The 27152-nt window shown below is 45.9% G+C and overlaps 1 protein-coding gene across 1 annotated transcript in view; it reads right to left on the reverse strand.

Annotated features, from left to right (window-relative positions):
* KAT2B (lysine acetyltransferase 2B) overlaps positions 1-24811 on the reverse strand; it is a 105983-nt gene extending 81172 nt beyond the window's left edge. The window contains exon 1 of the mRNA XM_047100501.1: positions 24418-24811. Coding sequence (XP_046956457.1) covers positions 24418-24726 — 309 coding nt within the window. The 5' untranslated portion in view covers positions 24727-24811. The remainder of the gene's footprint in view (positions 1-24417) is intronic.
* Between the last annotated feature and the right edge of the window lie 2341 nt (positions 24812-27152).

The raw sequence follows: 27152 nt of genomic DNA on the forward strand, positions 1-27152 counted from the left end.
GAGGAAACACACACCCTCATATAACATGTGTGGCAGGAAACATTGGTACAGACTTTCAGAAACCAAACTGGACTGTTTGTGCCCTTTGGCCCAAGGGCACTACTTGGAAGCTTTCCTACAGAAATACTCACATGTGCTCAATGATATCTGTACACCATTTATTAGAGCAAAAGAAAAAATATATGTCAGGTAAAATCTGATCATTAATATAAGAATTTATAAAATTATGTAGATTGGTGCCACAGACTATTATGCCACATTTATCAATATAACTAACCGTGTAGACTTGGGACCCCTCCAGGCCCCAGTAAAAGGCAGAAAAAGCAAACTACAGAACAATACTAAGCATAATCCAATATACCTTTTAATAAAATAAGAGAATATGCAATTTAAGCATGTAATATGTATTTGGATATACAGAGAAACTAGACGGATACATACTTATGGAGGGGGGCAGAAGTGGGAAAGGGAGAGGGACATTCATATTGTACTTTATCATTCTTTTTCTATTTTAAAGTTTATTTCTTTGTTTTGAGAGAGAGAGAGAGAGAGAGAGAGAGAGAGACACAGAGAGAGAGAGAGAGAGAGAGAGACAGAAAGCAAATGGGGCAGACAGACAGACAGACAGCAAATGGGGGATGAGAGAGAGAGAATCCCAAGCTGGCTTTGAGCTGTCAGTGCAGGGCCCAACATCGGGCACTATCTCATAAACCCTGAGATCATGACCTGAGCTGAAATCAAGAGTCAGATGCTTAACCAAGTGAGCCACCCAGATGTCCCCACACTGTACTTTATATTTTTCTCTATGGTATTCATATTCATGGGTTGCTTCCTAATTTTCTTTAACATGAATTCATCTGAGGGGAAAATATAATTCCAGAAAAATATCCAAGGACCGTAACAGAGGCTCAGTATAAATCAGTCGTGGGGGAGGAAGTGCAGAAACCACATCCTTATCACAAACCACATTTAAGAATTCAAGGATCCAAGGGGCGCCTGGGTGGCGCAGTCGGTTAAGCGTCCGACTTCAGCCAGGTCATGATCTCGCGGTCCGTGAGTTCGAGCCCCGCGTCAGGCTCAGGGCTGATGGCTCGGAGCCTGGAGCCTGTTTCTGATTCTGTGTCTCCCTCTCTCTCTGCACCTCCCCCGTTCATGCTCTGTCTCTCTCTGTCCCAAAAATTTAAAAAAAAAAAAAAAAAAATTAAAAAAAAAAAAAGAATTCAAGGATCCAAAACTTTTCCCCCGTGGGGTTGCTTATAAAATCTCCCTCCCTTTCCTGAGGTTCAAACCAAAAAATAACAAGCCTGCAATTCTTGAAAAAGACAATATAGATTTTTAGAGATAGAAATTCTGACTTCATTATTACAACAGACTTAGAAGAATCAGCCCATAAAGAAAAGTTTATTCCACTCCTTGTCTTAACATGACAGAGAAGAATGGCCGTGTTCATGGGGGTCTGATAATGGGTAAAGATCTCAGGGCAGAGAGATCTGGAATAATAAAGTCTTATATTCCCTCTGCTAAAAAAAAAAAAAAAAAAAAAAGTTACATCCCAAGTATTAACTTCACTTCCTTAAGCTACCTGTGATAGAAGTACTTAATGAATTCCACCAACAATAGACACTTAAAGATGTAACTGAATAAAGGACTTTTCTTTCAAAATGGACTCACTCTGCTTCCCCCACTGAGTCTTGGGATCTCAGTAGCTTTCACAAAGTAGACTTTTATTTCTTTTGTTCAGAACAACTGAGACTGTTTCCAAATAAATAGAAAATTCCCTGAAAACTAATCGGAAGATAAAAGGACAGAGAGAGCAAAGGAGGGCGAAAACATAAGCAAAACACTGAGAAGTATAAAAGTTTTGTGAGCCCCACAGCACTGGAGCCGAGCTGGCCGGTGTGCAGCAGGCAGCCACAAGTGGGTGTCCAGTCTCCAAAAGGGAGCAGGTCCAAGTTGAGATGCATTCTAAGAGTAAAATAAACACTAGATTTCAAAGACGTACCGTCAAAAACAAAAAATGTTAAAATATCTCACGAAGAATTATTTTACATTGATTACATGTTATAATGAGATGCATTCTAAGAGTAAAATAAACTCTAGATTTCAAAGACTTAGTGTCAAAAACAAAAGAAGAATGTTAAAATATCTCATGAAGGATTATTTTGTATTAGGGGCGCCTGGGTGGCTCAGTTGGTTGGGCCTCTAACTTTAGCTCAGGTCATGATCCCACTGCTCATGGATTTGAGCCCTGCGTCGGGCTCTGTGCTAACAGCTCAGAGCCTGGAGCCTGCTTCAGATTCTGTGTCTCCCTCTCTCTCTGCCCCTCCCCCACTCACACTCTGTCTCTGTCTCTCAAAAATGAATAAATGTTGGGGCGCCTGGGTGGCTCAGTCGGTTGAGCATCCGACTTCAGCTCAGGTCACGATCTCACGGTCCGTGAGTTCGAGCCCCGCGTCAGGCTCTGGGCTGATGGCTCAGAGCCTGGAGCCTGCTTCTGATTCTGTGTCTCCCTCTCTCTCTGCCCCTCCCCCACTCACACTCTGTCTCTGTCTCTCAAAAATGAATAAATGTTAAAAAAAAATTATTATTATATATTACATGTTACAATGATATTGTAGAATATTAAATAATATACTAAAATTAATAAAATTTAATATTTGGTTTTTCTCTTTTTTTTTTAATTTGGCATAGTGGGTGCCAAGTCCGGGACTTGAAACACCAGACGGGATCTTATTTGAAAACAGATATGATTTTTTGTAGATATGAACAGTTAAGGATGCTGAGATGAAATTATCCCAAACATCAACTGGGCCCTAAAACCAGTAACTGGTGCTTTTATAAAAGAAAGGAGAGATTTGGACATTGAGCCATAGACACGGAGACACACCAGCCATGTGAAGACAGAGGCAGAGACTGGAGTGATACATCTATACACCAAGGAATGCTGAAGATGGCCAGGAGGCAAGAAAGGATTCTTTCCAGAGCCTCTGGAGGGAGCATGGCTCTGCTGACTCCTTGACTTCAGACCTCTGGCCTCCAAAACTGTAAATAAGGAAAGTTTCTGTTACTTGACCCCCCTTATTGGTGATAATTTGTTATGGCCGTCCTAGGAAACCAATACATATGGCCACTGGAAAATTACATATGTTAAGTCACATGCGTGGCTCATACTACATTTCTACTGGCTATTGCCGCACTAGAGTTTAAAAGGGATCTACCCCCCAAAACCCGTCTTTGCTATAGACCCTAAGAGCTTACGCCTAGGACAGTCCTAACATTTCCTAAGTGGTTCTAAGTGGTTTAAGTTATACCTCTCTGAGATACCTGGAAATCCCTTGAGCTTGGCCCACTTGTTTCAGGATTTATTCTTTTTTCTTTTTTTAGTAGGATATACAAAGCACTTCTTACATGTGTACATGCACTTGGGCACTTGGAAACCTAAGTGCAAAAAAACTGTAGTATGTGTGGGACTTCTTGCCCAATTTACTGAAGAGGACATACTAAAGAAAACATTCATTGCCTTTATCCTTGACTGCCAGCAAAGCACTTTCTGCCACATGTTCCAAGCTGTTGCTACCATGCCCTCTGCCTTGGCCTTTAATTCTCCCTTCCAGATGTGCAGGCCCAGCCACTGTTCTTCCAGATAAGAGGTTTTCCTTCAAAATACCTTTCCCACATCTCTCCTTAATTAGGCAAGACAGCTGCAATCTACGGGAACTCCCAAGGGGACTGGCCTTGCAGCTTTAACAAAGTACCCTCTGAAGGACAACCTTTTAGGTAGTATGCTGCAAAGCCAATTACTGCTGCAGCTAGCAACCCAGGCACAAGGAGGAGAGAGCTCCCCAGATGACTTCATCTCCCCCAAGAGCACATCTCTGCAGACTTGGCAGAACCAAGCAAGAAGGAAAAAGCCACTGTATTGCTTCAACAGGCCCAGGATGTAAATGGTCTTGCCCCAGTAGAATCCAAGGTCAGACGGCAAGAGAAGGCAACAGCCTTCATTGTAGTATGCAGAAGCCAGGATGGAGGATGAGAAGGAAGCTACACTGGAGAAACACAGGATCATGACTCAGATGACAGCTAGACAAGGGAGCAGGGTGCTCACAGTTCATTCAGTGTCGATGAGTGAGACAGGCGTGAAGATATTTGGGTGACATCCAGAGGAACAAGAGAAAGACAGCCAAGATGACTAGGATTCAGTCATGCTTACAATACTGGGAAGTCCTATTTGCTGGAAAACTTAAATCAGTGACAGGGATGTCTCATAGCAAGAACACACTGAAGGGAAACTGATGGAGTAAACCTGTGCCTCCAACATGTATTAAGCACCTAAAATGAGAAAAAGCACTTGTATACTTGTTCTTGTCTCATCCTGTAGGAGAGATTCATCCGCTATTCAGAAGAAAAAGCTGAGGCTCTAAGATGTTAAGAGATTTGCCAGAACTTTCTCAGTCTACCCTGCAGAAGCACTCATTGGGTACATTGAGGCAAATAACTGGTCCTGTGGTTGTGTGCGGAGGTCCTCACTCTATTTTACTACCTCTCTACTCCAGGTGAGACAAAAGTAGAATGTTTAAAAGTCAACACCAAAACCATTATTAGATACAACTTCACACCTTGCTCTTACAACCAAAAGAGCAGATAATAATAATGGGGCACCTGGGTGGCTCAGTCAGTGAGCACCTGTCTCTTGATTTTGACTCAGGTCATATCCCAGAGTCATGGGATCAAGCCCCAGATCAGGCTCCACACTAGGCATGGAGTCTGCCTAAGATTCGACCTCTCTTTCTCTCCCCCTGCCCCTCTCCCCCGCTCACACTCTCTAAAAATTAAAAAACAAAAACAAAATTAAAAAACAGAAGAGCAGGTAATGATAAATGTTGACAAGGATGTAGAGAAATGGGAATCTTCATTGTTGGAGGAGATGTAAAATGGTAGCCACTGTAGAAAAGAGTTTGGCAGTTTCTTACAAAGTTAAACATAGATCATGACCTGAGCCAAAATCAAGATTCAGATGCTTAACTGACTAGCCACCAAGATACCCCTTGTCTATTTTTTCTTTTGTTGCATGTGTTTTTGGTGTCGTATCAGAAATTATTGCCATATTTGATGTCACGAAGCTTTTCCTGTTTTTTTTTTTTTAATATTTATTTACTTATTTTCAGAGAGAAAGTGTGCACATGGGTACATGAGCAAGGGAGGGGCAGAGAGAGTGAGAAGGAAATCCCAAGCAGGCCCTGTGCTCAGTGCAGAGCCTACTTGGGGCTTGATCTCATGACCATGAGATCATGACCTGAGCCGAAATCAAGAGTCAAATGCTTAACTGACTGAGCCACCCAGGTTTAAGGTAAGGGTCCAATATCTTCATTCTTTTCCAAGTTAATATCCAGTTTTTCTAGCTCACTTGTTGAAAAAACTGCCCTTTCTCCATTGACTGGTCTTGGCAGAAATCATCTGATCATTTTACGTGAGGGTTTATTTTTGGGCTCTCTATTCTATTCCATCCTGTAGGAGGAAGGTATTCAGCTATCTATTCATGAGATCAAGCCCCAAGCCAGGCTCTGTGCTGACAGTGGGGAGCCTGCTTGGGATTCTCTCTCTCCCTCTCTCTTCCCGTACCCCACTTGCTCTCCAGTTCTCTCACCCAAAACGAACTTTTTAAAAAATAGCTTCATTTAACTTCATCAAAATTAAAAACTTCTGTGCATCAAAGAACACAATCAATCGAGTGAAAAGGCAACCTACAGAATGAAAAAAAAATATCTGCCCATCAAATACCTGATAAAGGGTAATATCTAGAAGCTATAAAGAACTCCTACAACTCAACAACCAAAGAAGAAACAACCCAAAAGGGGATAAGACTTGAACAGACATTTCTCCAAAGACAAATGGTCAATAAGCCTATGAAAAGACACTCAACATCTCTAATCACTAGGGAAATACAAATCAAAACCATAATGAGATACCTACCCCCTCATACTCATTAGGATGGCTACTGACGAGAACCAGTGTTGGTGAGGATGCAGAAAAACAGGAACCCTTGTGCATTATTGGTGGAAAGGAAAATCAGTGCAGCCACTATGAAAAACAGTATGACAGTTCCCCAAAATATTAAAAATAGAATTACCATATGATCTAGCAATTTTAAAGAATTGAAAGCAGGAACTTAAAGAAATATTTGTACACCCAAGTTCACCAAAACATTATTTATAGATGGTAAATTTTATGCAAGATGTATTTTACCACAACTTAATTAAGTTCAACATAAATTTACCACATGGCCCAACAAACCTATTCCAAAGTATCTGCCCAAGAGAAATGAAAACATGTATCCACACAAAGATTTGCACACAGATGTCCACAGCAACATTATTCATATTAATTAGCCAAAAGGCAGAATGAATCCAAATATCCATCACTGGTGAATACATAAACAAAATATGGCATATCCACACAGTGGAATATTATTTGGCATTAAAAAAAGACTGAGATGCTGATATATATATATATATATATATATGCTACATGAATGAACCTCAAAAACATTATGCTAAGAAGCCAGACACATACTATATAATCCTATTTATATGAATGTCCAGAAAAGGCAAATTTATAGATCTAGAAAGTTGATTAGTCTGGGGGCACCAGTGTGGCTCTGTAGGTTGAGTCCAACTCTAGATTTCAGCTCAGGTCATGATCCCAAGGTCATGAGATCGAGCCCCATGTTGGGCTCTGCGCTGAGCAGGAAGCCTGTTTAAGATTCTCTCCCTCCCTCTGCCCCTCTCTTGCTCCTGTGACCTCTCTCGGAAGGAAGGAAGGAAGGAAGGAAGGAAGGAAGGAAGGAAGGAAGGAAGGAAGGAAATAAATAGATATAGTCTGAGGCTGGAGTGCAAACGGGGTTGTCTACAAATAGACACAAGGATCTTTCTGGGGAGATGGATATCTAAAACTCAATTTCCTAAAAGCCATTGAATTGTACACTTAAAACCAGAGACTTTAGGGCATCCAATTATATCCCACTGAAGTTGTTTTTCAAAATGGCAAGAACTGCTAATAACTAATTATCACTTCAAATACAGGTCTTCTGGAAAGTTGCACCAAACTGTGTCCCAAAACTGAAGCACGTTTTCTCCTCACAAATTAAAGAAGCTTAATAAGCTACATTTGGGAAAAAAACAAAAGACAAACCAGAAAATGGGGGTCTCCATCTCTGTCCTTCTCTGATCTAAAAAAGCAAAAGAAGTTAGTCGTCTAGGTGGCCACACCTCTACTGTCAGAATCTGTCAGCAAAAGAGAAACAGCAAAGGATGGGAATATATCTTTAAGTAGGTTGTCCTGTTTTTAAAATGAATGGAGACTTTGAAACAATTAAAACTTGCTAATAATAAAGCCGCATTGCTGGTGCTTCTTTTGGGCTACCCTCATCCAACACTCTTGACTTGCTGACATCCAACTTTCTGGCATGTTCACAGCTTCATTCGAGCCTGACAGGAATCCAAATGGATTTCTGTACAGTGAATCGAGTTCCCCTCCTTGAACTGTGGTATAAACAACACAGTGCAGTCTTGGCGGGGGGGGCGCAGAGACTGACACGTTCTGGATCTGGAGACAAGGAAAGGTAGTGAAAGCCAGGATGGAGGAGGACAGGTGAGAGGGCTAATATTTTCATGTGCCTCCATCGTGAGCTGCCTGGATTCTCCTCTCAACGGTGTGCGTGTGTGACTGTGAAAAAAAATCTCTTAATCCTGTTTTAAAAAACAACACCTGGAGTCTCTGTAAGAGGTAGTGATCCCAATGAATTTGGAGGTGAACTGCTTTGGGGGCAATGTGGATAATGCTCTCGTGATTTCAAGCAGTGCTTCCCAAACTGTAATCTGCTCAGGAATCACCTAGGAAATCTCATTAAAATGCAGATTCATTCAGTAAACCTAGGGTGGGGACCTAAGATGCTGCATTCCTAAAAAGTTCCCAAGTGAGGACCACCCTTAGAGTATCAAAGACTTGAAAGGACAAAGAGGTCTGATGCATATATTAATACCTTCCTCTTTTCCCGGGATTAACTTCAGCTTCTCATACACAATTAAACTGTAAATAGCTAGGTAATCCTTTCGGGGACACAGACTCTCTCTCTCCACTGTGAAAGTCTTTCCAGCTCACACAGATGTACATGGAAGGCCAGCAGGCACCATAAAGCTATGACTTAAAACTGGGATTTAAAAAATCTGGGTGCTTTCTTTAAGATTTTAAGTAATCTCTACACCCAATGTGGGGCTCAAACTCACAACCCCAAGGTCAAGAGTCACATGCTCCACCAACTGAGTCAGCCAGGTGCCCCCCAAATCTGGGTACTTTTGGGACAAGTGAAAAGAAGAAGGTGGTAGTGGGGGGGAGACTTCCCTCAGAAGACAAATTTGCCCGAAATTCAAAGTAAAAACAGACGTAGAAGGGGAGAAAAGATAACCAGTGTGGCAATCCAGGGAGAAATATCTCTGAAGACCTTAATGAAGAGTGCCATTTGGGTCTGGAAAGTCACAAGGACACAAAGCAAATACTGAAGAGTAGTCAAGGATACACAAGGAGAATGGAAAATATGTCATGAGGAAATGACCTAGGTATAAACACCCTAGTCAGACGCTCCTCTTCCAAGCTCTCAAGATTACTCCAACATCAACAGAAAACCTTCGTGACCTTGCCATCTGGAAGAAGTCCTATGCCTGGGCTGGAGCTCAATGAGGAACTGCCTGCCCTCTTTATGCTAAATAATCAGGTCTGCCGGAATCAAAGGCTCACACCCTCAGGCATTATCTCAAAAGGTACTAAATGACTCCAGTGCTACCAAATTGCCTAGGGATGGGCCAGACTCTTCATCACATCTGAGGCATGTCTCCAGGACCAACCCAAACACACATCACCCATGGAAGGGCCTCAAGAGGTCCTGAATGACACCAAGGCCAAGAAACTGGTGCCCCAGAACCCTAAATCCCAAACAATCACTGAGACTTTTTTTTTAATGTTTGTTTGTTTATTAAGAGAGAGAGAGAGAGAGTGTGTAAGCAGGAGAGGGGCAGAGGGGAGGCGGGGTGGGTGGGGAAGAATCCCAAGCAGGCTCCATGCTGTTGGTGCAGAACTAGACATGGAACTTGATCTCACAACCATGAGATCATGACCCAAGCCATGATGAAGAGTCAGACACTGGGGCGCCTGGGCGGCTCGGTCGGTTGGGGGGCCAACTTCGGCTCAGGTCATGATCTTACGGCTGGTGAGTTCGAGCCTCATGTCAGGCTCTGAGCTATCAGCTCAGAGCCTGGAGCCTGTTTCAGATTCTGTGTCTCCCTCTCTCTCTACCCTTGCCCTGCTCGCACTCTGTTTCTCTGTCTCAAAGGCAAATAAACGTTAAAAAAATTTTTTTTACAAAGTCAGACACTTAAGCGACCGAGCCACCCAGGCACCTCTGGAACCTCTTTTAATATACACAGGACCAATCTCAGACTTTATTGGTGACCTTGCCAAAGCGACAACTCAGTCTTCCGCACAGTGGAAAGACTTGTCAAACTGTTGGGCTGACACTGAGCAGGTCAGACAACCAGCTGACAGATAGAACTTGTCATTCTTCAGCCTGTTGTTCTGGCACCGAGTCAGCCGGGATGAGCAAAACCAACAGTGCCGTACATAAACACTGCTCCTTGGACAGCTCACGTTCTCATGGAATCCGTCGTTATCCGGGCCGATGACTCACACATCCACATAACTAGCCGAACCTGCAAAGCAGAACTTCCAGCCTGCATTCCCAACTGCCCACACCTGGCATCTCTGCCCGGTAAGCTTTACATTAGGCTTGCCCTCAACCCCAACACCCCTCTTCGACTAGCCTATTCCCTCCAGGGGCATTGCCTTTTCTTAGGACATCTGCATTCAGTGCCTTCACCCAAGGCCGTCGGATTCTTCTTTCCAAGTCTCTCCCAGATTTGCACCTTCTCCTCCATTCTCATGGGCAGGGCCCCGGGTCAAGGTTTTAATAGCCAGTTAGAAAGAATAGCTCTCTTCTCACTTTCAGTATATCCCCACTCCTCCTCCATCTAACAAGCACCGGACACATCAGCCTACTCTCAAATGCCATCTGGGGCGCCTGGGGGGCTCAGTCAGTTAAGCATCTGACTCTTGATCTTGGCTCAGGTCATGATCTCATGGTTCCTGAGATGGAGCCCTGAGTCGGGCTCTCTGCTGACGGTGCGAAGCCTGCCTGGGATTCTCTCTCACTCCCTATCTCTCTACCCCTCCCCCACTTGAGCATGTGTGTCTCTCTCTCAAAATAAACAAACTTAAAAAAAATAAATAAATAAAATGCCATCTAATTGGGGCACCTGAGTAGCTCAGTCGGTTGAGTGTCCAACACTTGATTTCGACTCAGGTCGTGATCCCAGAATCGTGGGATTGAGCCTGATACCAAGCTCCATGCTGAGTATGTAGCCTGCTTAAGATTCTCTCTCTCTCTCCCTCTGCCCCTCCCCTGCTCATGCTCTCTCAAAAGAACATAACGTAACATAAAATGCCATCTAACAACATCGAGCACTTCTGCCTGATACTTTCCAAGGCAATTTTCGCCTACATCATCTTATTTTCGTCTCCCTATAACCCCACAGGACAAGTAATTCAATGCTTACAGAAGGGGTGTGGCTTGCCTGAGCTACCCCAGCTGGCAAAGGAGCGGGGAGCCAAAACCAAAACCTAGAGCTTTTCGCCGGCACTCTAAAATATCTCGGGTCTCCTTCTTAAAGTGCAAAGACTTACTTTTATTTAATGAGTTCAGTCCAAAATTTTCTACCTGAAACTCAAGACTTTCTATCAACTGATTTCTTCTTCACCCAAAGAAAGGATCCTATTTCCCACTATTTCTGTGTACTTGTTTTTCCTTTTCCTCCAATTTGGCCGGCCTCTTTAAGATCAGTAGTTATTATTTAGCTCTGCTTTTAACTGTAACAGTAACTACCATTTTTTTGAGCAATTAGAATATTCCAGATACTAAAGCAAACTAAGTGGATTACCTCATTTTACTATCAAGTCAACACTTGACTACTAAAAGACTCACCTGACTAAACACATCCAGAAAAAGGACTCTTCTCCTCCACTCCAAACCTGCCTCTCTCATAGTCTTGCCCAAGCTGGTAAATGGAACTACCATCCTTTCCATTGCTCAGGCTAAAAGCCTAGACATCAAGTTCATTTCTGTCTCCTCCTCACCACCATCCCCCAACAAATCAAGTCCTGCTGCCTCTGAATTCATAGTATTGCCCAAAATGTCTACTCCTACCCCCTCCACTGCCATCCCCCGTCATATCCCACTTATACCTAACCCTGCAGCAACTTCAACTGGCCCTCTTTTCTTCCTCTTGCACACTTTATTTTTCCCAAAGCAGCCCAAGGAGATGCTTTAAAATGAAAATCTTATCTGAATCCATCTGAAACAACCCATCAACAGGTAAATGAATAAGCAAACTGGTTCATCCATACAGTCGAGTACCTCTCAGCAATAAAAAGAAATTAATCACTGATACATGCAACATAGATGAATCTCAAAAAAACTACACTGAACGAAGAACAGGATGTACTGTGTGGCTTCATTTATATGAAATTCTGGAACATCAAAACTAATATATCATGATACAAAGTAGATCAGTGGTTGCTTCTGATAGTGAGGAATTTGAATGGCAAGGAGAAGGGAACTTCCTAGGGTGATTAAAATGTTCTGGGGGGCGCCTGGGTAGTTCAGGCAGTTGAGCATCCAACTTCGGCTCAGGTCATGATCTCACTGTTCATGAGTTTGAGCCCCGTGTCGGGCTCTGTGCTGACAGCTCAGAACCTGGAGCCTGCTTCTGATTCTGTGTCTCCCCCTCTCTCTGCCCCTCCCCTGCTCATGCTCTGTCTCTGTCTCAAAAATAAATAAAAACATTAAAAAAAAACTAAAAAAAAATGTTCTGGGTCTTGATATGCATTTGTTGAAAGTATCAGAAATGGAAATGGGGAGCACCTGGGTGGCTCAGTCAGTTAAGCATCTGACTTGGGCTCAGGTCATGATCTCATGGTTCAGGAGTTCAAGTCCTTCCTCAGGTGAGCTGGAGCCCTGTTTCAGGTGAACATGCTTTTCTCCCTCTCTGCTCCTCTCTCACCTGTGCTCTCTTGAAAGACAGACAGACAGGGGCGCCTGGGTGGCGCAGTCGGTTAGGCGTCCGACTTCAGCCAGGTCACGGTCTCGCGGTCTGGGAGTTCGAGCCCCGCGTCAGGCTCTGGGCTGATGGCCTGGAGCCTGTTTCCGATTCTGTGTCTCCCTCTCTCTCTGCCCCTCCCCCGTTCATGCTCTGTCTCTCTCTGTCCCAAAAATAAATAAACGTTGGAAAAAAAAAAAAATTAAAAAAAAAAAAAAAGAAAGACAGAAAGAAAGGAAGAAGGAAGAGAGAAAGGAAGGAAGGAAGGAAAGAAGGAAGAGCAAGCGAGCTCTATCATTTTTTTAAAAAAGTGGAAATCAGATCATTTCACTGTGTGAAAATTATATGCACTTGGCCATCTGGCCCCATCTACTTCTCCCACTTCATCTCCTACACTTGCCCCCTTGCTCCCCATCTACCCACAAGGGTCACCTGGCCACCCTTGAGCAGACCAAGCCATTTCTCCCCCCAGAGTCTGTGCACTCCCCACCTGGCATCCTCTACACACACACACACACACACACACACACACACACACACACACATACTGTCCCCACCCCCAAGCTTCTTGTTATCATTCAGGCCCCAGACATTGTCCCATCCACTGAGAGACCTTCATGGGCACATGTCGGAAGGACTCCCCAGGCACTCTCATTTACTTCTCTGTTTTCATTCTCTGTGTGGCACTTACCACTTTCTGTTATTTTCTTGTTTACTGTCTGCTTCTGCTACCAGAAAGCAAGCTCTGCAAGAATAAAAACCCATCTGTCACTGTATCCCCAGCATCTAAATCAATGCCTGGCACACGATGTAACAGTTTGTTGAATGAATGGATAAAGTTGACAGAATCACACTCTCCATATTCAGCTATGCAATCTGAGGCTTGTAAAGGGTAAGTAATCTCCCCCTGCTCACACAGCGAGAAAGCAGCATTTCAGCATTCAAACCCAGGCAGTGTGCTGCCTAGGTGCACGTTCCAAACCACTCTGATGTCCTGCCCCCTTCACTTTTGCTTCTCTGCTGTTTTATATCGTTCACTCCACCTAGGCTGAGCCTCTCTCCTACACTTCCAGCTGCCCCCAGCTTATCATGGTTTTTCTCTGCACTGACTTCATGCTTGATTATTCACTTGAATTTTTCTTTCCCTCCATATCTGTCTCCCCAGCAAGATGTGAGGCTCCTTGTGGCTTTCACTTCCTTTGTCACTCACCGCCCACCAGGACAGAGCCTGGGCACAGGTACCTAACAATACTCATGGATGTGTCCCCCTGGAGGTGGGGTGAGTCAGGTAGTCCTATGGGTATGTGCAAATCCCGGGTTACATGACTCACTTTGCTATTTCAAAGTATGCTGACCTTGACTTCGTTGGCATTCTGCCATCCAGTTTCAACACCAGCTTGTTAGAGTTGATGCAAATTAGAGCTGCCACCATCAGTCACTATGATACTACTCAGGTCTCATCCCTGTACTTCTGGAATCTCCTGCATACCACAGAAGCCTCACAGAGGGCTGCACAGACCAAGAGCATGCAACGGATGGGGACTTTTTAGGAGGGCATAGAACTAATGGAAGGATCCTCGTATGTCCCGCCTGAGGTGACTGAAGGGGTTACTCAAAGCCTCCTCCTAAGGTTAGGTGATGTATCACTCCAAATGGATCATTAAAGATATTATTCACACTTGATGCAAAATAAATGTATTCACCTCCTGATTTAAAAAGTAATAAACCTGTGTCTGTGCTTCTGGTACAAACAGAAGAACAAATTAAAGAAAGCCGACTGTAGCCTTTAGTCTAAGTAGGCAGCAAAGCAACAAAAATATAAACAGTAGTTAGAACACATGCCTTTGGGGGTGCCTGGGTGGTTCAGTCAGTTAACCATCTAACATCGGTTCAGGTCACGATCTCACAGTTCCTGGGTTCAAGCCCCGCGTGGGGCTCTGTGCTGAGCACTTGGAGCCTGGAGCCTGGTTTAGATTCTGTGTCTCCCTCTCTCTCTGCCGTCTCCCCCACAAAAAATAAATAAACATTAAAAAAGAAAACATTGGGGCGCCTGGGTGGCGCAGTCGGTTAAGCGTCCGACTTCAGCCAGGTCACGATCTCGCGCTCTGTGAGTTCGAGCCCCGCGTCGGGCTCTGGGCTGATGGCTCAGAGCCTGGAGCCTGTTTCCGATTCTGTGTCTCCCTCTCTCTCTGCCCCTCCCCCGTTCATGCTCTGTCTCTCTCTGTCCCAAAAATAAATAAACGTTGAAAAAAAAATTTTTTTTTAAATAAAAATAAAAATAAAAAAAAATAAAAAAGAAAACATGCCTTTGTAGGTGATTTTTTTTTCGTTCACTAACACAGTATAGACTTTTAGAATATGTGGTAGGGCCTTTTTCTCACTTCATAGGTTTTAACTCGCTGGTTTCACGATACTCACAACACACTTTTGAGAACTGACTTCTAACTTGCAGAAGAGGAGACGGTGGTCAAAGAAGTTCACATCATCCTCTCAGAAAAGGACTCACGGTGGGTGTGACTCTCCCTGCTCGTCTTACAGCAGAAGCCCAGGCCATCTGACAAGTACTGCCTATGTCATCAGGTCTAACTGTAAGCTCACCAGGGACCACACTTAGCAACAGAATCAGAAGATGCTGTTCCAGCCCCATCCCGGCGACCACACAGCTTCGCGCGAGTTGCTAAACCTCTCTGAGCTTCAGCTGCCTTGTCTCTACACACAATCTCCCCTCTTCCAGTCTCATGAAGCCTGTGAATATGAAATTCGCTGTGAACACAAAATTACCCATTCAGTTAACAAATATGTATTAAGCACCTACTATGTGCAAGGCATAGTCAGTGGAACTGGAATACAAAATGAACCAAAGTCCCTGCTTCATGGAACTTCTATTGTCACAAAGTAAACAATATGTATTTCCAAGTGTTGAAAAATGAGGAAAAGGAAAGCAAAACAGGTAACCTTACAGAGTGATGAGGTGCTGCTGTATTTGGCGGAGGGTGGGGGGGTGGGGGTGGTCAGGAAGGCTTCTCTGAAAAGTTCGCATTTGAATAACAAACCAGAATGAGGTCTGACAACAAGCCACACCAATACCTGGAGAAGAAAAGTGTGCAATGCAAGGGGTATCAGCATGCATAACTGAATTCCAGAGATGAAAGCAATTCAATATTATAAAGATTCAACTGTATTTCAATTGTGATGAAAAGTGATGAATTGTCATAAGGAATTTAGATGGGAGCTACCTAAGCAGAAATCTAAAGCAGCCCATGGAAATAAATGTAGAATAAACAAACAGCATTAGTTATAACACCCCCATGTACATGTGCACACAAGGAAAAACGTAAAAAATTCTGTTGTGTTAAATACATCAATTACAGGGGCGCCTGGGTGGCTCAGCTGGTTGAGTGTCCGACTTCAGCTCAGCTCATGATCTCACAGTTGGTGAGTTCGAGCCCCACGTCGGGCTCTGTGCTGACAGCTTAGGGCCTGGAGCCTGCTTTGGATTCTGTGTCTCCCTCTTTCTCTGGTCCTCCCCTGCTCACATTCTGTCTTTCTCTCAAAAATAAATAAAGATTAAAAAATAATTAAATACATCAATTACAGAAAACATTACTTTATAAGAGGATAGTCCGTATGATTCCATGAAATAATAAGCTTGCATATTTCATATGAGTTTTCAAGGATGAGTTGCTATGCCAAAACTGTGTGGGGCTACGGAGTAATGAGCGTTCCTCACTACACTCCTAGAGAGAAGGGGGCCTTTAGTGGTCTTAGCACACACTTCCAGTATGAAGGAAAATGATCTCTTTCCTGCATTTCCATCCCCTTGGCCAATAACACAACAGAGGTGTCAATGCCTACTGGAGCTTTATGTGCTGGGTTCTGGCCAGCCTTCTAGAAACACTGCCACAGCTCCCACCATGGTTCTGCATGGCTTGCAGGATACAATGTAAACTCTAGATATCTTTCAGAACCAAGGATGGGTGACAGCAAGACTTCCCATGGGTATTTACCAGTAAGGACTCACCACTACAGATTCCAGAGGAGAAGGAAGTATGCAGGCTGGCCGTTCCAGCAGCTGTGACATCACAGGCCCCCAGCACCCACCTCCCCAGCATTCTGTTCCTCCTTCATCCCAATGCTTATCTACAGCCCTCCTTGGTTTTGTTTTTTTTGTTTTTTGTTTTTTGTCTATTTATTTTGAGAGAGAGAGAGAGTACATGTGTGTGAGGATGAAGGAGGGGGCAAAGAAAGAGGGGAGAGAGACAGGGAGAGAGGGAGAGGGGGAGAGAGAGAGAGAATCCCAAGGAGGCTCTGGCAGCCCAGTCAGTACAGAGCCTAACACAGGGCTCAATCCCCCAAACCCTGGGATGGTGATCCGAGCTGAAATCAAGAGTCGAACGCTTAACTGACTGAGCCACCCAGGCGCCCTCCTCCTTGGTTATTTGTCCCCATTTCTGCCCTCATGCGTTCTTCCCTATATGCCAAGAACTTTCACATATGCTAAATTCTGGAATATCAAATTCCCATCTTTTGAAGATTTAATTAAAATTCATTTTATGGCCATACAGAGAAAGACAGATACCATATGGTTTCACTCTTATGTGGATCCTGAGAAACTTAACAGGAACCCATGGGGGAGGGGAAGGTAAAAAAAAAAAAGGACGTTAGAGTGGGAGAGAGCCAAAGCATAAGAGACTGTTAAAAACTGAGAACAAACTGAGGGTTGATGGGGGGTGGGAGGGAGGGGCGGGTGGGTGATGGGTATTGAGGAGGGCACCTTTTGGGATGAGCACTGGGTGTTGTATGGAAACCAATTTGTCAATAAACTTCATATAAAATAAATAAATAAATAAATAAATACTCTTAACCACTAAGTAAAATAAAAAAAAATAAATAAATAAAATAAAATTCATTTTATGAAGTTGTCCACATCCAATGACTTCCATCCTGAAAATGGCTGACAATTTTTAAACTTATTTTTAGGTTAAAAACATGTGTCTTGGGGCACCTGGGTGGCTCATTCAGTTAAGTGTCCAACTCTTGATTTTGGCTCAGGTCATGATCTCGTGGTTCATGGGTTTGAGCCTCACATCAGGCTCTGCACTGATCGGGATTCTCCCTCTCTGCCTCTCCTCCTCTCTCTCTCTGAAAATAAATAAATAAACTTAAATAATAATAATAAATAAAAATGTCTTTACAAACTACTCCTATATGCAACAACATGGATACAGCTCCCAGACATCCTGTGAGTGACAAAAGCCAGATGCAAAAGAATTCATACCATGTGATTCCATTTATGTCAAGTTTAAGAAAAGCAAAAGTAATCTCTAGTAATAAAAGTCAGAATAAGGGTGAGCAGAGGTGGGGAGGAGGCACCAGGGGGCCCTCAGAAGTGCTGGCAATGCTCTCCAGCTTTATCTGGATGGCAGCTGCATGGCTGTGTGCCTACACACAAATTCATCAAGCTGTATGCTTACGATATGAGCACTTTACTGTCTGCATAATAAAAGTAAAAGGTAAAAAAAAATGACTTCCTTCTGAATTGTACTGAAACACTGCTGTGTGTGCAGTCCTCTGTAGAGCTATTTGGGGACGTCTAAATGTCCCGGACAGTCCGTTCCTTACCTCTCTGACACATCTGGAACCTTCTCTAGCCTGAGTAGGTATCACTTTCATCTTCCTTCAACAAGGAATTGTAATGGGCCAGCACAGTGACCATTCTTGACTGTCAGCTTTAAAACAATCAAGGGCATGCATCGGTCTGCCCTAGGCCAGTAATAAAGAACACTTTATTTTGTTTGCTTTATGGCCTGCATGGTTTCAATGAACTAGAAAAGCCTTTGAACATACTCTCAATAGGAGTAACAATAAATGTCAAACGAGAGCAATCGAACGCCTAAAACGAAATCCTCTCTGTAAACCACTGACATTCAGAACACCATCTCCTCCACCCCACAAGAAAGTCTGGAAAGAGGACGCAAAATCTCTTTTGCGCTGGAAAGAAAATCTATGTAGGCCGGCTCTTCCCTGAGCAACCGCTGCTGCTCCCAAGAAGCTGCTTAACCTCTTTGGGTCTCAGTTCTCCGCGAGTAAAATGACCTTCCTTACCTTCCTCTTGCCCCAGGCAGAAGAATCAAATGACACGAGGCATAACACTTTGGCAAAACACTATCAACACAACTGCTGATACCAAGGGAAAGTTTCCCAAAGTAAAATAAAATAGACGTAGGCGGAACGCCTGTATCCCAAGAAGTTTCACATACGCTAAAACTATGTCATCCTCACGTCGATGAGGTGCCACCTTGACTCCCGCTTCACCACTAGGGAAACTGAAACCCAAGACCCTGAAGTGGCTGCCCCATCGTGCCCGGCACGGAGGGTGAGGGAAGAGCATTCTCCACGTTTCCTCCAGGCAGCTCGCAGAATAGGAAGCACGCCCACGACTCTGCCACAGGTGCCTTTGTGTTGGAATCAGATTAGCAGCAGGAAACCATTAAGAGTAAGACACCACTGACAACTGTTCCTAAATAACTACCTTCCTCTTGCGGAGACAAACCAACTAAATCAGAGGCCACCGAGCCTTGGAAATCCAAGTTTTATTGGCACTGCACGGAGTATCCAGATCTTTCATCTGAGAAGCACATGTTCTGATTGTTCCGAGGGACCTCATGTGAAACCGTATGTTTCCACCTGGACGTTCCCCACGACAGGTTAGACCTGTGGATGTAGCTGATAGAAACAGAATTAAATCCCGCCTATGTGGCCAGGTTTAAATCTGCTCAGTAGTTTAAAAACAAACAAACAAACAAACAAAAAACAATACACCAGCACTGCATCACAAAATGCTATGTGTAAGCACATGCTTCCTGAAACAAAACGTTCTCTTTTGCCCTATAAACAACTTTCTCAGTTACATAAAACTGCAAATTGCAATCCGAAGGCTTTGCGGGCTTGAATTTCCATCTTCCCTGAAAGTTTATGAGGAAACAATTAAATTTGGTCATCTTTCTCTAGGGCTTTTTATATTGTGCCTGCCAATTGAAATATTTTTCCTATGTGTGCCTGGCTCCATGACACCGCCTCTTAGAGAAGTTACCACATGTGAAATAATCATGTGCTATAGATGTAGACGTTATAGCTACACCCTTCCATGTTTTCTGCTTTGCTATCATAATTCTACTTACCCGTTGAGTCTCCAAAAGGATATTTCTAATTTGGTTTCTGTTTACGAACTATGAATTAACACAAAATATCACCTTAAAAAGGTGCCTGGGGGAAGAAACTTTTCAGGAAGACGGAAGGCTTTTAACACTGAACTGTAGTGACGGGGGAAAAAAAATGAACTGTAGTGATGGATACACAACTATATAACTTTACCCCAAAGCATCTGACTGCACACTTACAGCCCGTGAGTTTTGTGATCTATAAATTATAGTGCAATAAAGCTGTTTAGAAATATGCCCCATGATTCGCAGAGTGAGGTTTTTCAGGTTTCAAGTGCTATTCAAATTAACCTTAAAAGCATTAATGTTTCCTAGGCTGCAAATGTATTTACAGTATTATGGGTCAATATAATTTTCCTTTAGAACAGAGTTCCTCAGCTTTGGCCCTGTCATTTGGGGCCCGATAATTGTTGTGCAGGACTGTCCTGTGCGGAGTGAGATGCTCAGTAACATCTCTGGCCTCTACTTACTAGCTGCCAGTAGCACTTCCTCCCTCACAGTAACAATGACCAAAAATGTCTTCAGACACCGCCAAGTATCCCCTGGGGGGCAAAATAGCTCCTAGGTAAGGGCCGCTGCTCTAGATGTTGCAGCTGAAAAAGAAATTTGCTCTTTGAGGGAGGGACTGACAGATACCAAAGCGTTGGGGGCTCTCCACAACTTTAGGGCTTGTTCTAGGGCCCCAAGCACCAGTTCCTGGCCAACGCAGGACAATTTTTCTCTGCCTCTGCCCTCTGCATATTCTACAAGCAGTGTTACTTTTAGATTACAAACCATTATTTTTTAAGTGAAGCCTAATTTTACAGCCCGTGTCACTCTCCAAGTATGGCAGTCAGCCCAGAAATCAAAGCAACTGGGTTCTCTCCATAAATGCTTTGTGGCCACCGGGGCCGACAGACAACTCGGCCATTCCCATTAGCCAGCATTCATCTAACACTTTTAGGTTCTAAGAACTTTGGAAGTAATCAAGGCTCAGAGAAAAACCAAATGACTTATGGCCAGGATCACACAGAGGCAGAGCTGAGATTGGAGATACCTCTAAGCCCCACGTTCTTTCCTGACGTCCACGTTAACAGCATATGCCCAAACTGAGCTGCAGGAGGGGCTTACCAGGACCAGACACCCATCTGGATGCCTCAGACATATTAGCCCACTTTAAATCCTCCCTGTTATGCAAAGAGGTGGTATTATTATTCCTACTTTACAGACAAGGAAGTGGAGGCTTGTCCAAGGTCACACAGCTGGATATCCTGAAATCTGAACTCCAATTAGTCTGAACTCACAAGCATAGGCTCTTGGCCACTATACTGACTCCTCTCCTGAAAAAGTGCCCTATTTCATTAGGAAGAGTCAGTGGGATATTTTTTTCTTTCCTTTTTTTTTTTTTTTTTTAGTAGATAAATAATACTTAAATTCAAGGAGATTTAGATTTGGGCTACTCATACATTTACTTCAGTTTATTTTATAACACTAAAAACCCAGTCCTGCGAACACCTGTGAGATACCTAGAAATGTCCTACATGAAAGAATCCCCTCTACCCCACCGTCAAGAAACAGTCAGGCTAAAATTCACTACTTCCATCCGTAAGAGCTAATCATTTCCTCTGTTTTCTGTTCTCTAATTCATTCATCCAGTCAGTAACCACATCAGTTAGAATCTATTCAGAGACAAACACATATCAAATAATCACACAATTAAATATTGTGATAAAAGCACTAGGAAGGAAAGGTATACACAAGGGGGTTACAAACAATTTATAATGGGAAGGCTGGCCCAGGGGGCGGGGGGGAGGTAAAAGAAATACAAGGAATGTGAGATCTGCAAGAAGAGTTGGGAATTAATTTGAAAGTGAAGCTTTCAGTACCAGTAAACAGTGTGTACAAAGGCCCTGGGGTAGAAGGAAACCACGGGTGCAAGGCCCCAAAAAGGAGCCAGACTTAGCAGCGGTCAGGCCGTGCTGGGCTTCGTGGACCCCAGCAAAGAGAAATTAAAGGTCCCAAGTAGAGATATAATGTGGTCAGATCTACATTTTTAATGATCACACTCCCGTGTCACACAGGAGCAAAGAGATTCTCTGAAGCAACCTTTGCCAGAACATAGTTCAAAGAACTCTACCCTGGATCCTGCAAAACAAGTTTGTTTGTTTCTTCTTTTTTCTTCTCTCCAGGGTGTGGCATACCACCAGGGCTGTGAACTAGCTCCCTCCTCCTTCTGTTTCGTTTGTGAAGTTTAAAGGCCAGATCTTTTATCAGGTCTGGGACCTGGTTTTCTTTTAACAGCCCCCAGTAAACTATTCATCCCTTTCCAGGTCCCTCCTCCTTCTCTCACCTCTCTACTCCCTCCAACTTGCCAAGGGGCCGTCAGTGACAAAAGGTAGAGGGGAATCCTTTTGGGGCTTTCTTATGTGAGGATAGAGACAAGCTGAGAAAAGAGCCACAGAACTGCTCTCTCACACTCCCCTCACACCCAACCAAGCACAGTTAAAAAAGAAAAAGAAAAAGGCAAATCTGAAAGACTGTTACTCCCCTGGTGAAGATTCCTGGATTCCTGGGGCCACACACAATACCCCCCAACCTGGTGGCCTCAGCCAATGCAGCGCAAGCTCCCGTTGGCCCAGCTCCAAGCTTTCACAAGTGCTTTCAGTTTCTCCTCTTCAAGAAGCTTCACATCACCCCACCCTGCACTGCCAAGAGTCCTTAGCACCCACTGACACTTCCTCCAGGAAGCCATTCCTACCCCACCCATGCCAGCCCATGAACTGCCCTCCTCTGAGTTCCAACAAAAAACTAAGAAAGCAATTTTTTTTACTTCGCTGTGAATGGTTCACTACACACCTCCCCCCGGCCTCCAACATATGCATGCACGTGCATGTGCCCGTGCACACACACTCCCTCAGCAGCTCCAGAAGGACACATTCTGGGTACCACAGCCCCAGCATCGAGCACAAAGCCTGGCACCGAGCTGGGACCCCTCTAAGTATTTATCGAATGAATGAGCAAATAAAAATAGACACTTTCAGAGTCTCCCGGGAGCAGAAAAAAGAGGCCTTTAATGAGAAGCTTTCCCTTCCCCAAAGTTTGGTCGTGAATGAGAACATGAAACACTCAAATCACAAACTTTAGAAAAGCTGCTACATCTCACTCTTCAGAAGTTTGAAAGGATCAAAAATATCAATGCAGGGCACACAACCTATGCTCATGGTTTGGGGACCAAAACTTCTGGGAAGTTTTCGGGCGTTAAGGCAACAGCAGGCAGCAGGGAGAGAAGGGATTCATGAAGTGAACACGGTAAAACGCCGGGACAGAAACGCTGAACTGACACTTACTACGTGAACCCACACTGGCTGCAGAACCTCAAGTCCACCAGGTAACTGACCTTGTTTTCGATTCCGGGCACAGATCTCGCTTCGCCTAATGCCCTTTGTAACCACCTCCGGGCCCTTCACCTTTCTTAGAAGCATACTCCCCTCTATCTTCTTTATAGTCCTTTCTAAATACCAACCATGTATTGACCTCAGAGGAAGGCAGTTTGCCTTCTTGACTGAATCCAAAAGCGATTAATAATAAATCACCCAGGTCTGAATTGGGGCCTTGCTGCTTGGCGTGTGGCCACTGGACTAGCATCACATCATCTGAGAGTTTGTTAGAATCGCAGACATCTCCACCCTGATTCAGAATCAGCATTTTAACAGCTCCCCAGGTGATTCCTATGCACCTCAAAGTTTGAGAAGCACTAGGCTACATCCTACATTCACTCAACAAATACTTACTAAACCAATACAGGGTACACAGTAGGCATTCAACATATACATGAGGATGGGAACGGTGTGGGAAAAGGGGTAGGCAGAGACCTTCCACTGCAGTTGAGAAACTCCAGTAAATACTAAAAACAGCATCGCTGTGGAGAGAGGTTCCGGCAGGATTAATAATCTTTACATCAAAATTCAGAAAGTGGCCCTTGCAGCTTGGCTGTGGGAATCTGGAATCTGGGAACTTGACCCTGTTTGCAGCAGGCGGGAGAGATACATGGGAGGTGTGAGTGTGTCTCTTCCCCGCCTCAGCCACAGGCCGCAGGAGCTGACAAGGCCAAGTCCCCGCCCCCCTCAGCTGTCACCCTGTCAAAACAAAGCCGCTGCTGACAGCGCAGGGCCAGCCTGCCCCGCGGCCTCGGGCAAGCCTCCCACCCCGGGAGCGCGGCGCCCACATCTGGATCTGCAGCTAAGGGGCAATAGGGTGCCGAGAGCTGGGATGGAGAGGGGATGGCAAGAAAGGCGTGTCCTCAACCTGAGCAGTGGTGCCCGCTGCGCCGGGCTGTCACCTTGCCAAATCCTGTTTACACCTCGAGCAGCTGGGACAGCGTTTGAACGAAACAAGTAATAATACAATAATGACGGGGCTGTCACCGCGCGCAGCAGCGCCTCCGCCCTCAGCCTAGGATGTTGGGAGCTCGCGGACCCTCGCCTCGGGCTGTGCCCACATCGCCATCCGGCGCGTTCCGCCCCTTCGATCTGCCAAAGCGCCGGAGTCCTGGAACCTAATTCACTCTCACCCCTTCCACCCAGTTCCTCCCAACGCGGCACGGGGAGAAGACGGGAGAAGAGGGGGCTCTCAGACGCCCCCGGTGGGTGTCTCCTCGGCCCCGGGGCGCCCGCCACTTAGTAAGCGCTGCTCCCCTCTCTGGAAGGTGCCTCAGGCGAGCTCCTACAGAGCAACAAAGCCCCAGGGCAGCCCAGGAGCGCAGACGCAGAGGCAACTCCTTCCAAGGGGGAAGAATGAAAGGCTCCGGGTCTCGGCGATCCCCTCCGTCCAACCCAACAGGACTCTCGTCCGAGAAGAAGCTAATTGGGCGCGGGCGACAGCAGCACTTCCGCGGTGCAGCGGCCCCAGGCGGGAGGCGGGAGACGGGGGCGGGAGGGGGAGGGGGAGGGGGCGAGGGTCCCGCGGGCTGGGCCCCGGCCCCCCCCCCCTTCGGCGGCCCGGGAGCGGCGAGGGAGTACCTTGCAGGCGGAGTACACTCCGAGTTTCTCCAGTTTCTTGGCCCGCGGGGCCGAGCGCAGTTGCGCCTTCTTCACGGCGATACGGGCCGAGCCGCCGCCTCCCGGTCCTTCGGCCGTGCCCGCCGCCGCCACTGCCGTCGCCGGTCCGCAGGCGCCCGAGCCCCCGGCGGCGGCGGCGGCGGCGCACGGGGAGCCCTGCGGCGGCGCGGGCGGCGGCGCGGGGGGCTGCGGGGGCAGCGCCCCGAGCCCGGCCCCTGCCCCGGCCCCTGCCCCGCCGCCGCCCGGCCCGGCCCCGCCAGCCTCGGACATGCCGCCCCGGAGCACGGCAGGAGGCGCCGAGTGTCAGGCGCCGCCGCCGCCGCCGCCGCCAGGGTCTCCCTCTCGGGCTCTGGTCGCCGGGAGAGCGAGACCCTCCCCCCACGCCCTCCCGCCCCCTCCGCCCACCCCCCTCCCCGCCCCCGCCCTCCCCCGCGCGCGCCGCTCGCCGGGCTCGCTCCGGCCGCGGCCCGCGCGCTGATGGTGGCGGCGGCGGCGGCGGCAGCTGCTCCCCCAGGAGGGAGGGGACTAGCGGCTCCGCTGCCGCCGCCGCCGCCGCCGCCGCCGCTGCACACGCCCTCCCCCGGTCCTCCTCCCCGGGGTTCCGCTCCGCGCGCCGGCCGCGGACATGTTCCTGGGGCTGCGGGCTGAGGGTGCGTGCCGACGGGTGCCGACCTCTCCGTGCCTGTCGGGCCCCGGCGGCCCCCCTCGGCCTCTTTCCCGCTGCCCGCGGGGTTCGCGCCCCCCACCCCCGCTGCTCGGCACCGAGCGCTCGCCCGCCAGGGGGCGAGGCCAAGCTCGGGGTGAGGATGAGGGAGGGGGTGAGGGTGGGGGTAGGGGGTTGGAGCGCAGGCACCTGCTGGCCTCCTCCGTCTCAGCGGCCTCCCCCGCCCCCGGCCGACCCCCGCTCTCCCCAACGAGGCAGAGCCTCCCAGTCATTTGTTCTTCCACTCTATTCCACACTCTCCAAACGGAGACAACTTCCTCCACCCTAGCGGGAGCCAGAGGAAAAAAAAATATTTTTGAAAAGAACCCGTCCAAGCTAATCCTTTTCTTTGTTACTAAGTCACCAAAATAAAGGCGTAATGTTTTCTATTTCTCTTTTTAAATACTTTTCTATGCAACTTTTTTTTTTTTTTTAATTAAGAACGCTTTCTCCCTATAGCAATTCCTGGATCCCGTCTGCCAGAGGGGGAAAAAAAAGTGTTTATCAGTACTTTCTGTAATTTGTTTTAAGAAGCTCTGGTGGTTAAAAAGAACGGTTGTCTAAAAGCACTAGCAAAATGAAAACTGTTCGCAGTGGGAAAAGTTTGAATTCAAAAAGTTTGTTAACGGGCCTCATCTCTGCATTGATGGGATTATAACCTTGTTATTTTCTTTGTATAATGTTCCATAGTTTTCAAAATTGGTATCACTAGCATTCCTACCAACCAGGAAAAAAATTTAAGCCGCATCCCAAAGAATGACTGTTGATTTGGGCCTCACGCTTAAAAAACAATTAAAAAAACAAAACAAAACAAAACCTCGACTCAGCGTTTTCAACTATGGTTGAGAACTGTCCTTTTCATTGTTGATGACAATGAGGGTGGTGCGCACATTCCGGTTTTTCATTTGAAAGTTGTGCGCCTTGGTCGGCCTTTCTAAAACAGTTTTAAAAGCCCAACGCTATTTCTCAGGTCCCTTCACAAGTGCGGTGCTTTCATAATAGGAGTCATAATTTTTATGTAATATGGGTCATAATGTGCGCATTATTAAATTCTTTGCATGCCATGTAGCTCTCGGCCAGAGATGCCTTAAGGAATGCGCTTTTCTCTGGAAACATTCCCCTTGCCGTCCCGTTTTTTTCCAGTTAATTTTCTCTATTCTTTTCCCAGCGTCTCTGTGTTCTTTTGACTTTTAATGCAGTGACACATTAAAATGAAAAATAAAAAGTTTGCATATCTAAACCGCGACAGTAGACCACACAAAAGGAAAGAGCCTCTCCCAACTTGAGTCCAACCTAAAGGGGGAAATGGCAGACTCCAGTCACTTTCCATCAGGACAGTCCCTGGCATGCTTGATGTGCTTCTCCTTACCTCTCCTCTCCTGGCTTAACTGAGGTTTCGCAGATTAATTGCCATTCTCCCCACAGCAGAACAAGAATCTTAAGGGCTGTGAACCTCTGAACAAAGTCTAACATCACGATGTTGGCAGATACCAGTGGAGGTTTGGGTTCCGCAGGTAGGCGTTTGTCAAACTTATGGGATGCTCCACTGGAGATTTATGCATTTACTGGATATAAATTTCCCTCAAATATTCTTTAAAAGTTATAAATATTAAACCCTAGTTAATGATGACCATGCTGAAAGTTTACAGGTGCAGCATCATGATATCTGCAGCTTGCCTTGAGATGCATCAAAAAATAAGGTGAGGGGCACCTGGGTGGTTTAATCAGTTAAGCGTCTGACTCTTGATTTTGGCTCAAGTCATGATCTCACAGTTCCAAAGCTGGAGCCCCGAGTTGCACTGTCAGTGCAGAGCCTGCTTGGGATTCTCTCTCGGATTCTCTCTCTCTCTGCCCCTCCCCCATCTCAAATAAACATTTAAAAAACAATAAATTTAAAAAGTGAAAACATTTTTAAAAAAAGATTCTCTCTCCCTCTGCCCCTCTCCCCTGCTCGTGCCATCTCTCTCTCTCTCTCTCTCTCTCTCTCTCTCAA

The sequence above is a fragment of the Lynx rufus genome, unplaced genomic scaffold (genome assembly GCF_022079265.1).
Source record: "Lynx rufus isolate CCGP_SWC_20201006 ecotype Redwood Valley unplaced genomic scaffold, mLynRuf1.p SCAF_5, whole genome shotgun sequence".
Lineage (NCBI taxonomy): Eukaryota > Metazoa > Chordata > Mammalia > Carnivora > Felidae > Lynx > Lynx rufus.